This window comes from Lissotriton helveticus, chromosome 5_1 (assembly GCF_964261635.1).
Source record: "Lissotriton helveticus chromosome 5_1, aLisHel1.1, whole genome shotgun sequence".
Classification (NCBI taxonomy): Eukaryota; Metazoa; Chordata; class Amphibia; order Caudata; family Salamandridae; genus Lissotriton; species Lissotriton helveticus.
In genome coordinates, this window is record NC_136065.1 from 10,176,713 (window position 1) to 10,189,595 (window position 12,883).

Sequence of the window (12,883 nt, forward strand, 5' to 3'; positions counted from 1 at the left end):
GGAGATTAAGCAAGCTAATGCCCAGAGTTGCAGAGTGTGAACCTGTGATTCGAGTAGGCACCGAAGCGAGAATTACCGAGTCCATGGACATTTTGGGCTCAAGACCCTGCCGCGTCGGGAATTGAACCCTGGTCCCGGGTCTGATCTCAGCGTCCGGGTCTGCCTCCTCTAACCAGTGAGCCACACTTCTCCACCATGTATATCCACTGGCCACACCCAAACTATTCTCCAAAAAGGCCTGATATTCTTTCAAAACGGTGTCTAGTTCTACATCTTCCTCGACTACCATCACTTGATTCACCGCTCTTGGACTGACAATAATGTCCATATTATCTTGGTGCAATCTGCCTAGTGTCAGTGATCCAGCATTTGCCCCGTAGACCTTTCCCAAAATATTTCAACCTTGAAATTCAGTTGTTCAATCCTATTTTTTATTTGCTCTGTGGTAGTGTTTCAGAATGAAATCAGTTGAACTGAGACCAGCATCAGGCCAAGTGGAATAAAAAATCTGTTTCTGTAAAATGGTAGATAAGGGTCCCGCGTCTACAATCAATGAGACTTGTTTACCACTGATGTTAAAAATGGCACACAGACGGATTTTCCTCCTCACCTCAACATTAAGTTCATTGACGTTGCTGGTATCAACCATTAATACTTTGTTCTCCTAATCCTCCTTCACCTCATCTACCACAGAAACACACACTTTGATCAAAGCCTGGCACATTCTGGAGAAACGCCCTTTTGTACTAGACTTCTGGCTTTCTTTGCCATAGCATAGCAATTCCTTGAATCTGCCAGATGTACCTGGTTCCACATCTGTGACACAAAGTGACAGACAGTTTTCGAGCATAGATTAATGAAACTATTGGGCTGGAATTTTCTCCTTTGTTCTTGATGTTTTGAGAATCAACTGATTTCCCCCCCACAGCATTAATCTGATCCACATTATCCCACAATTAAGCTACTTCTGCACCATTTTTGAGCTCTAATCATTGATTCCCTTCATGCACTTATCCCTTTCATCAACCACCTTCGCTACAGTTATGGCATCCTTAAGCCATAGATTACTCGCGGCCCAAAGTTGTTCTTGTACTTTCTTGTTATAGCACTGCAAGATTAGTGGGTTTTATTAACTCCTCTATCATTTGGCCAAATTGACACTTGTCAGCAAATTCTTGTAATCTAGCCACACAATCATCAATTGATTAATTAGGCTTCATTGGTGGAGTTTGAAATGTATTTATTTATTTATAAAGTTTTATATAGCGCAAACTTGACCCAGAATGAGGCAAAGTGGAGTGAGGTAGAGTGTGGTAGATTGGGTGGGGCAGAGTGGGGTAGAGTGGAGTGGGGTATAATGGAGTGTGGTAGAGTGGAGTGGGATAGAATGAGAGAGAGTGGTGTGAGGTAGAGTGTGTTAGATTGGAGTGGGGTAGATTGGGGTGGGGTAGAGTGTGGTAGAGTGGAGTGATGTAGAGTGTGGCAGATTGGGGTGCGGTAGAGTGTGGTAGAGTGGAGTGAGGCAGAGTGTGGTAGATTGGGGTGGGGTAGGGTGGGGTAGCGTGGAGTGTGGTAGAGTAGAGTGTGGTATAGTGGAGTGTGGTACAGTGGAGTGTGGTACAGTGGAGTGTGGTACAGTGGAGTGTGGTACAGTGGAGTGTGGTACAGTGGAGTGTGGTACAGTGGAGTGTGGTAGTTTGGAGTGTGGTATATTGTGGCGGGGTAGAGTCGAGTGCGGTAGAGTGGAATGTGGTTGAGTGGAGTGTGGTAGAGTGGAATGTGGTTGAGTGGAGTGTGGTAGAGTGGAGTGTGGTAGAGTGGAGTGTGGTAGAGTGGAGTGTGGTTGAGTGGAGTGTGGTAGAGTGGAGTGTGGTGGGGTAGAATGAGGTAGAGTGGAGAGAGGTAGAGTGTGGTAGATTGGGGTGGGGTAGAGTGGAGTGGGGTAGAATGGAGTGGGGTAGAATGGAGTGTGGTAGATTGGAGTTGGGTGGGGTAGAGTGGGGTGGGATAGAATGAGGTAGACTGTGGTAGATTAGGGTGGGGTAGAGTAGAGTGTAATAGAGTGGAGTGTTGGTAGTCACATTGGGGTAGAGTGGGGAGTTTTGGAGTGGAGTAGATGAGAATAGTGTGAGGTACAGTGGTACAGTGGGGTAGATTGGAGTGGGGTAGAGTGGAATGGGGTAGATTGAGGTGGGGTAGAGTGGAGTGTAGTAGAGTGTGGTAGATTGGGGTGGGGTAGAGTGGGGTGGGGTAGAGTAGAGTGGGTGGGGTAGAATGAGGTAGAGTGGAATGAGGTAGAGTGTGGTAGATTGGGGTGGGGTAGAGTGGAGTGGGGTAGAATGGAGTGTGGTAGTCACATTGGGGTAGAGTGGGGAGTTTTGGAGTGGGGTAGATGAAAATAGAGTGAGGTAGAGTGGTAGAGTGGGGTAGATTGGAGTGGGGTAGAGTGGAGTAGGGTAGATTGGGGTGGGGTAGACTGGAGTGTGGTTGAGTGGAGTTGGGTGGGGTAGAGTGTGGTGGGATAGAATGAGGTAGACTGTGGTAGATTGGGGTGGGGTAGATTGGAGTGGGGTAGAGTGGAGTTTGGTCGTCACATTGGGGTAGAGTGGGGAGTTTTGGAGTGGGGTATTTGAGATTAGAATGAGGCAGAGTGGAACATTGGGGTAGATTGGAGTGGGGTAGATTGGGGTGGGGTAGATTGGGGTGGGGTAGAGTGGAGTGGGGTAGAGTGGAGTGGGGTAGTCACATTGGGGTAGAGTGGGGAGTTTTGGAGTGGGGTAGATGAGAATAGAGTGGGGTAGATTGGAGTGGGGTAGAGTGGAGTGGGGTAGATTGGGGTGAGGTAGAGTGGAGTGGGGTAGAGTAGAGTGTGGTAGAGTGGAGCGGTATGGGGTAGAATGAGGCAGAGTTGAGTGAGGTAGAGTGTGGTAGATTGGGGTGGGGTAGAGTGGAGTGGGGTAGAGTGGGGGTAAAGTGGAGTGTGGTAGTCACATTGGGGTAGAGTGGGGAGTTTTGGAGTGGGGTAGATGAGAATAGAGTGAGATTGAGTTGTACAGTGGTGTAGATTGGAGTGGGGTGTGGTAGTTACATTGGGGTAGAGTGGGGCATTTTGAATTGGGGTAGTTGAGAATAGAGTGGGGTAGATTGGTATAGTGGGGTAGATTGGAGTGGGGTAGATTGGGATGGGGTTCAGTGGAAGAGGTATATTGGAATAGGGTGGAGTGGGGGTAGAGTGGAGTGTGGTACTTACATTGAGGTAGAGTGGGGCGTTTTGGAGTGGGGTAGATGAGAATAGAGTGGGGTAGATTGGAGTGGGGTAAAGGGTAAGTTGGAGTGGGATAGAGTGGGGTAGATTGGGATGGGGTTCACTGGAAGGGGTATATTAGAATATGGTGGAGTGGGGTACATTGGAGTGGGGTAGTTACATTGGGGTAGAGTGGGGAGTTTTGGATTGGGGTAGATGGGAATAAAGTAGGGTAGAGTGGTACAGTGGAGTCGATTGGAGTGGGGTAGAGTGGTGCAAATTGGGATGGGGTTCACTGTAAGGGGTATATTGGAGTAAGGGGCAGTGGGGTAGACTGAAGATTTAAAAGTATAGACTGCAGCAATTTTCAGGCAACAATAAAAACGCCCAGATGACGCGGGTGATTAAAGCTCCAGCTGATGAGAGAATGGAGCCTTGTCTAGTGTCAGTTTTAACTCATGAAGTGGAGCAGAGGGTTAACATGCCTGCTGCAAAGAACGTGTTCCATACAGATCCCTAAACTATGTTAGTGAGTGAACTATGAGTAGCGCTTACAAGACATGATACGCATGTGAGAGAGGAGCTGTGGAGAAAAGAGGGGCGCTGCTGGAGAGGGGTAGGGAGGGAATTCATTGAGAAAGAGGTCATGGGGGGGGGGGGGGAGGGACCAAAAAAGGCAGTTAAAGCCAATCCTGGTGAAACATGGAATTTGAAGGACGAAAAAAGAATGAACATAGAACAAAGTCAAAGGTAGAAAATACAAAGCTCAACTCCCCCCCCCCCCCACCCATTGTGACAGGAGTAGAAAGCAAGAAGCGAGCTAGGGTTTGGGGGTGATCAGAGCACAGACCTCATACAGGGGTACAAAGCCCCCACCGGACCACTTTACCTCCCACAAATACAGTGCGTCCCCCCCGCCCCACAGTGGTCAATGGGGAAGGGAGGTGCCGACCAGCGCTCACAGGGGGCGCAAAAGAAACCAGAACCCCCTCAGTGTATCACTGTGCCCCCAACCCCCCCTGCCCATGCGAGCTCTGTGCAGTAAAGCACTGCCAGTGACTGTGCACAGAGAGGAGTCAGCGCCTGGTGGGGGCAGTAAGCGCTATATAAACCCCCATAACCCACCTCTCTGCACTGCCAGTGCCTGTGCACAGAAAGGAGTCAGTGCCCCCCCTGGGCAGTAAGCGCTATATAAACCCCCATAACCCACCTCTGTACACTGCCAGTGCACACAGAGGAGTTAGTGCCTGGTGGGGGCAGTAAGCGCTATAGAAACCCCCATAACCCTCCTCTCTGCACTGCCAGTGCCTGTGCACAGAGAGAGGTCAGTAAGCGCTATATAAACCCCCATAACCCACCTCTCTGCACAGCCAGTGCCTGTGTACAGAGAGGAGTCAGTGCCTGGTGGGAGCAGTAAGCGCTATATAAACCCCCATAACCCACCTCTCTGCACTGCCAGTGTCTGTGCACAGAGAGGAGTCAGTGCCTGATGGGGGCAGTAAGCGCTATATAAACCCCCATAACCCACCTCTCTGCACTGCCAGTGCCTGTGCACAGAGAGGAGTCAGTGCCTGATGGGGGCAGTAAGCGCTATATAAACCCCCATAACCCACCTGCCTGCAGCCTCTCTGCCCCGAGCTGGAGGTATTTCTTCAGGTACTCGATGCACTCCCCCTCCAGGTAGTCCTTCCTATACTGCGCATGAATCCTCTCCAAGTTCCATCGGTCCTGTGTGATCCTGGCCGCATCCATGGCCGCCGTGTAGGTCAGTCTGTCCTTGTCGAGGCTGATGAAGTCGCCTCCATCGAAAGCGTATTGATCAAACCCCCCCATGGAGCCGTCGTCATGGAGCTCACAGCCATACATGAACTGGACATTGTGGAGACCTGAGGGGGGAGAGAGAGGAGAGTGAGTGGCTGAGGAAAGCTCTGACACTGCAGGCAGAGGCAGAGGGGAAACACAACCCCCCTCCACATGCGCCTCCAGAAACCCTCCCACCCGCACTCCGCCTCTTCCCCCAGCCCTCCTCCTGCGCTCTCACATCCGGACTGGATAATGTGGAGACCTGAGGGGGGATGAGAGTGAGAGAGGGCTGAGGGAGGAACCGACACTTCCAGGCATAGACAGTGAGGGGAGTCCTCCCCCTGGAGGGTGTGGGGGGGGGCAGAGAAAGGGTCTGATGTCTCCAGGCAGAGAGTGGGGGAGCCATAACAACTACACCCGGGGCAGCTAAACACCACCTGGACCTGAGGGGGAGGGGCAGTGTGAGGGGACGAGGGTGTGGCACCTCAAGCCAGAGAGTCAGGGGGCCCCTACACCCCCATTGAACCATCCATATGAAGGGTAAGGGGCAGTGGAGGGGGGGTGAGGGGCAGAAGGGCGGGTGAGGGACTGAGGAGGGGGCATGGGTGGCAGGCAGACTGTGACTGTAGAGAACCCCCCACTTTTGATGATTCTGTCCCCTTAGCTGGGGGGGGCAGGGCAAAGTGAGATCTGAAGAGGGCAACACAGATTGTGTCAGAGTAGGAGCGAGGAACAGTGAGGCCCGTGGATGACCCCCTCCCCCACACATAAACACCAATCACAGTTTCTGTGCTTGAAAATATTCTACGTGACGGCATCTGTCACCCCCTTCCCCAGTCCCTCACCCCCTAAACACTGGCCCCTCTGACCTCACGCCCCCTCTTCCTGTGTCTCTACCCCCAAGTAAAGCTCAATTCACAGCCATAAATCCTGTGCCGCACGTCCCCCTCCCACGTGTCTTTCTTCCAAACCCCCCCTCAACTCCCACATGTAGCTCCCCCTCCCCGTGTAGTTGCCCCTCCCCTTCCTGTGTCACTCACCCGTGGTCTGGTTGACTCGCTTCATCACGGTCCTCACATTGGCCTTGCCCATCTGCTCCCATACTCGGAGGATCTCCGTGTTCCTCTCCCAGTAGTGGGGGTCCTCGGCGGTGATCCGCTCCATCCAGGGGGCCCGGGGCCCCACCCTGCGGCTCTCACTGGTGTAAATGGAGATGAGGATATCATCCACGTACCCAACCGAGGAGAAATGGGGGACCCCGGGGAGGGGCCCTGAGAGGGAGGAGAGGAAGTACCGGAGGGAGTGCGAGCCTGGGGGGGGGAGAGAGGAAACAGGGGGATCAAAGGACAGAGCGCACACCCAACACACACTGACCCTCCACACTCTGTCCCATTTACAGTGCATGTCACTTTAACAAATAAACTGGGGGTGCCAGGGAGGGGCCCCGAGGGGGAGCAGAGGAAGTATCGGAGGGAGTGGGAGTCTAGGGGGGGAGAGAGGGACAGAGGGTCAGAGATGAGCGCGCCCCCCACATGTAATACCTTCCAATCGCACCCACACACAACACTGACCCACCTCATGCACTACAAAACACCCCCTCCTCCCAGTCGTCCTCCACCCTCAACAGTGTATGTCACTCTTACAAATAAACTGGGGGGCCCAGGGACGAGACTGAGGGGTAGAAGAAGTAACTGAGGAAGGGAGAGTGGGGGTGGGGGACACAGAGTTTCAGTGAAGAGAACGCACACCCCTTCCCCCCTCAATAGGGTATGTCACTCTTACAAATAAACGGGGCCCCAGGGAGGAGCCCGAGGTGGAGAATATGTAACAGAGGGAGGGAGAGCAGGGGGGACATGGAAGGTCAGAGAAGCGAGCACACACCCTTCCTCCCACATGTATTACCTTCCCTCCATACCCCCACATAACACTGACCCACCTCACACACTACAAAGACACTGCCCCCAGTCCTCCACCCCCACCTCTACAGTGTATGTGTGGCTGGCCGCGGTCCACTCAGGGCACCCCCATAAGAGGGTGCCCACCTTAGTGCCACATGAGGGCACACGTGACAGCCTAGTGCTGAGGGACCCTCTCTGGGTCCGTGCTCCCCGCATATTTCCGGGCATGAGTGGGTGGGGAGACAGGTATAATTACCTCTCCTGCCCACCAGGCATCCTCTTTTGGCTGCTATCCTTCACGTCGTTTGGCTATGTTGTGTCGTCGCGTTCCCAGGACAAAGTGGTTTTCGTCGCAGTGAGTTTTGGGGATGGGAGGCCCTTGGGCCTTTCGTTGTGGAGGGCCCTCATCTTTGAGGCCGGTTGCTTACCCCGGTCTGGCGGTGCGGGTAGTGGTGCATGCAGGGGAACGGTTGAAGCTGGGGTGGGTGGTCGATTTGCTTAGGCGTGGACTAGGCACTCCGGGTTTGCATTGTCGCAAATTGTTTGCTCACTCTCAGAGTAGGGTGACCAACCATCCGTAAATTTCACGGACAGTCCGTAATTTCGGCCGTCTGTCCGTTGTCCGTGAAGGATTCTTTAACGGACGCCATTTGTCCGTCATTTCAACAGGGCACCGGTCGCCCCACCCTAAAGCCGGCACAGCTTGCACCCACCTCCCTTCTTCACTCCGATGCTGCACCAAAACTCCTCAGATGCCCAGCAGCATTGTAGAGGCACAGCGGGATGGCAACCTTCACACCTCCAGCCCTTGATGACCTGTTAAGAGGTGCTTCGAAGGTGACTGAGAGGGAGGGGATGCAGGTTCAGGAGCAGCGACATCTATTCACATGCAAACAGCCCTGAATGTGTCATGTCTCTGCTATTTAGGGGGGGCTCACACATTCCATTTCAACCCAGGGCCCCAAACATCTGAGACTCGGCCAGATTACACCCCTGATTACTCCGAGGCAGCACGTGGTTCTCTTCACAGAGCTTAATTACTGTCACTTAATTGCAAGCAAACCTCGGTTCTTCAAACATGCAGTCTATAATGTAATACAATAAAGAAATGGCACAATCGCACCCACACTGATTAACAAAGTATGGAGGACAATCAGTTCAATCAGTTCTCTTAGAGTATCTCCTGTAAGTACTGTACATCACAGTGGGGGGTGGCATTTTGGACAGAGAGCCTGTCTTCTCGTTGTCTTGTGCAGGAGGGGGCGAGGAGCCCAAGATGATACTAGAATACTGCATGCCCACCCCTGTGCCCACCCTGGTGGATCCTGTTTCCTCTCCTGTGATGGCTCCTGTCCCCCCATGTGGTGGCTCCAGTCCACGCCCCCCCCCCCACCTGTGATGGCTTCTGTCCCCCCATGTGTTGGCTCCAGTCCACCCCCGCCTGTGATGGCTCTTGTCCCCCCTGTGGTGGATCCTGTCTCCGCCCTGGGTGGCTTCTGTCCCAGTCCTGGAACGGCCCCTGCAGCGAGGGTGAAGTTCTTGATGGGCCTCTTCTCAAAAGGGCTCAGCTCAAAATTAATATGGAAAGGTGGGCGAGTAAGTAAGTGATGGGATGGGTGAATGGCTGGATGAATTAGTGAAAGGGTGAATGGATGAATGAAAGATTGAATAAATGGATAATGAGAGAGGATGGATGGATTGATGAGTGAGGGGAAGGATGGAGAGAAAATGTAAATAGCTGGATGTATGGGTGGAAGGGTGGCTGGATGATGGATGAGGGGAAAGATGGATGAGGCGAAGGTTGGATGGATGAGGAGATGGATCGAAGGATGGATGGATGGAGGGGAAGGATGGATGGATGAGGGGGAAGGATAAATGGATGGGAAGGAAGGATGGGTGAGGGGAAGGATGATGGATGAGGGGAAGGATAAAGGATGGGATGGATGGATGGGTGAGGGGAGGGATGGATGATGGATGAAAGGAAGGATGGATGAGGGGAAAGATGGATGGACGAGTGGATGGATGGATGAGGGCAAGGAAGGATGGATGGATGAGGGGAAGGATGGATGGATGGATGAGGGGATGGATGGATGGAGGAGAAGGATGGATGGGTGGGTGAAAGGATGGATGGATGGATGATGAGGGGATGGATGGATGATGAGGGGAAGGATGGATGGATGATGAGGGGAAGGATGGATGGATGATGAGGGGGTGGGTGAAAGGATGGATGATGAGGGGAAGGGTGGATGGATGGATGATGAGGGGGTGGGTGAAAGGATGGATGGATGATGAGGGAATGGATGGATGATGAGGGCGTGGGTGAAAGGATGGATGGTTGATGAGGGGAAGGATGGATGGATGATGAGGGGAAGGATGGATGGATGATGAGGGGGTGGGTAGAAGGATGGATGGATGGATGGATGGATGATGAGGGAAAAGGATGGATGGATGATGAGGGGATGGATGGATGGATGATGGGTGGGTGAAAGGATGGATGGATGGATGGAGAGTGGGTGGGTGAAAGGATGGATGGATGAGAGTGGGTGGGTGAACGGATGGATGGATGGATGAGTGGGTGGGTGAAAGGAAGGATCAGTGGATTGGATGGTGGGTGGGTGAAAGGATGGATGAGTGGGTGGGTGGGTGTATGGTTGGGTGGATAATGGGTGGGTAGGTGGATGAGTGAAATGATGGTTGGATTGATGGATTGGTAAGTGCAAGGGTGAATGAATGGACGTATGAGTGAAAGGGTGGATGTAAGGATGGATGAGTGAGTGAAAGGGAGGGTAGATGGACAAAAGGATGAATAGATGTGTGAAGGAGTGAAATGATAGATGATGAGTGATAGGGTCAATGGATGGATTCATGAGTGGATGAGTAGATGGATGGGTGGGTGGATGGATGGATGGAAGGAAGGATGGCTAAGTGAAAGGGTCGATGGAGAGAGAAAGGGAGGATGGATGGATGACTAAAAGAGTGGATGGGTGGAAGGATTTGTAAGTGAAAGGATGGCTGGATTGGTGAAAGGGTAAATGGCTGAATGGATGGATGGGAAGAAGAGTGGTTGGATAAGTGTACAGATGGATAGGGTGAAAGGGTGGATGGATGGATAATGGAGGATGAGTGAAAGGAAGGATGAGGGGATGGATGAAGGGATGGATGAGTGAAATGATAGATGGAAGGATACATGATGGATAGGTTTGCAAATGGTTGAATATGTTTGGAAATGGCTGGGCTTACTTATATACTATTGCGCGACCTCTGATGTGTCTGTAAAACCTACCTATTGTCCTGAAGTTTTATCCTGAATTTTGACCTCCTGTCCTGAATTTGTGTCCTGAATTTTGACCCTTTGTCCTGAATTTTTACACTCACCATCCTGAATTTGCACCAATGCCAGTTGGTCACCCTATCTCAGAGGTCAGCTGGCACTGCAGTTAAGTGTCGGGGTTGTGTGGTGGTGCTACCCGTGGAAGCGAAAATGTAATTTAGGTAGACGTTTGAACTCTCCCATCCTGAGGCAGGTTAGTCTGGGATTTGGGATTCGGCGACGGTGCACGACCTGATGTGGTCATCTTGGAATGATACCGATCCTTTTGATGGGAAATCAATACCGTCATTCGACTCTATAATAAAATTAAAACATATCTAGAAAAGTGGTGCTTGCCTAGCAAATTGTTAAATATGGATAAGCAACTTTGAATTTATTGCTGGGGGTTCAGCCAGAGGTGGTGCCAATTTTGCTGCTCTCACCGGTTAAATTCCTCCATTGGCCTGCTGAAAAGGCCTCCCTGGGGGGCTCCGCCAGTGGCGACTGCAGAGCGTAGATGGGCCACTTCTGCCCCGGTGACCAGGCACCCCCAGTCCGTGGGCGCTCCCCCCTCGGTGACGTCTCTGTATTCAGTGTTTCTCTGAGCAGTGGGGGAGGGCTGCGTGCAATGAGTGCCTGAAACCACCTCTATCCGGATCTTCAAAGCTGACCTCAAATCTAATCAGAACTAAAACCTTAATTCTCAGACCCCTCGAGGAAGTTCGTTCATCATTGTAAATTTGTAATATTTTCTTGTACATTCCCTTACTCTTGCTTGATGTGTTTGATATTGTGTTCTTGTCTTCTAACCTTTTCTAATCTCCTGTTTATTTTTGTACGTTCTATTTTGTAACATTTCTCTCATGTAAAGTAACTGGTTCTATTGTACAGCGCTCTTACTCCTTCAGGTAAAGTCTGCGCTACATAAAAATGCATGAAATAAAATAAAATATGAGTGAGGGCATGCACAGTCAGTGTTTATTGTAGCTATGCGGCCACCAGCGGCCCACGCAGGGGGCCACCCTAAAAAGGCGTCCCCTTTAGTGTCATTTGGGCAATTCCCCACCCCATCCCTTCTAAGGAGGGACCCTAGGAGGAGTCCCAAGGCCAGGCGCACTAGGCACGTCAGTTCTGGTGCGCCGTGGGGGGTGGGGGGAGTATTTAAGCCTCCCCGCTCCATGTTGGGTCCTCTGATTCTTATTCTATTGATTTGATTTGTTCATTCTGGGACGGATGTGAACACTTCCTCTTCCTCCTGGATGTGGATTATTGGATTTTGAACCAGGACACCGAATCCGCCATGGCCCGCATCAGGCGGACGGCCCGCATACCCACCGGCATCCAATTTTCGGCATTACACGAATTTCGGCGGGAAACTCGCTCCGACCGGAGCTCTCCTGGATTGACTGCTCCCGCCGTGGCCCGTGCAGGGCGTGCAGCCTACCTGTGAGTCGCCGCTGGATTACCGTGGGTCAGCTAAACAGTAAGTACTTGCTCCAATTGCATTGGTGATTTGATTCTGTGCTTTTGACGTGGTAAACACTGTGATATTTTCTTGCATCGCTTGCATTTGTGATCTTGCTCCAACTGATTTTGTAGTTTTGCATCATTTGTACTTGTGCAAACACTGTGCTATTCTCTTGCATCGCTTTTATTTGTGATTTTGCATCAACTGATTCTGTGGTTTTGCATCATTTGATTTTGTGATACTTGGATCTTGAGATTCCCCTAGCAAACTGACTGTGATATTTGGTTTTTCTCAGCAAAAGCTGAGTGTTACTAAGTGATATTATATCCGTAGATGCCCCATAGCTATTACATTATGTCTGCCCAAGGCGCTCCACAGCACCCCCCCAAGCAGCATCAACCATGGATGCAGACGTCAGGACTCATCCCAGCAACACCGAAGGCGACATGGAATGGCACACTAAGACAAAGAGACAGCACGACTCAATTCCAAGCTCGCCAGAAAAAGTCACAAAGCTTGCCCGCGCACCTCTCACTATCCCCACAATTGCAACCTCAAACCGCTTTCTGGTTCTCCAACATACCCAGGACTGCGACGCCCACTTTCAGGACCACGAGGCAACTGAACCAGAGAGAGACCCCTTCAGGTCCCACAAAGCGACTAGGCATCCTCCAATCATCCTGAAGAACTTAGCCACTCACAAGGACCTCGTGGAGCTACTGGAGGAACACTGCACCTCCCCCTTCACAATCAAGCCCAGGCAGGACCACACCAAGATTCTGCTCACCACCCCAGATGACTACAGGAGTGTGACCAGCATACTTACAGAACAGAAAATGGAGTACCACACCTTTTCAATGACCACTGCAAAAGCCCAGCGCTTTGTAATACGGGGGCTCCCAGCAAATGCATCACTCGGGCACATCACTGGGGACTTAGCTGAACTTGGTCTCCCAGTCAAAAAAAGTGCACAGATTGCCTCTCCAGCAGACAAGAACAAGAAATGTCCCCTCTTTGTTGTAACCCTGTCAGCAAGCCATGATGGGAAGCAAGCAGACCTCTCAGCAGTCACACGGCTCTGCAGCTGCACCGTCACCACAGAAGCACCTAGAGGGAAACGAGGACCGGTCATGTGTTACAACTGTCAGCGCTTGGGGCAC

The 12,883-nt window shown here is 51.7% G+C and overlaps 2 protein-coding genes across 2 annotated transcripts in view; both read right to left on the minus strand.

Moving 5' to 3' along the window:
• LOC144754057 (saoe class I histocompatibility antigen, A alpha chain-like) overlaps positions 1-12,883 on the minus strand; it is a 1,371,606-nt gene that overhangs the window by 999,625 nt on the left and 359,098 nt on the right. The gene's annotated exons all lie outside the window — the stretch shown is intronic.
• The window catches only part of LOC144754059 (major histocompatibility complex class I-related protein 1-like), a 111,399-nt gene that overhangs the window by 71,777 nt on the left and 26,739 nt on the right, over positions 1-12,883 (minus strand). The window contains exons 2-3 of the mRNA XM_078641577.1: positions 6,088-6,357; positions 4,858-5,130 (exon numbers count right to left, since the gene is read on the minus strand). Coding sequence (XP_078497703.1) covers positions 4,858-5,130; positions 6,088-6,357 — 543 coding nt within the window. The remainder of the gene's footprint in view (positions 1-4,857; positions 5,131-6,087; positions 6,358-12,883) is intronic.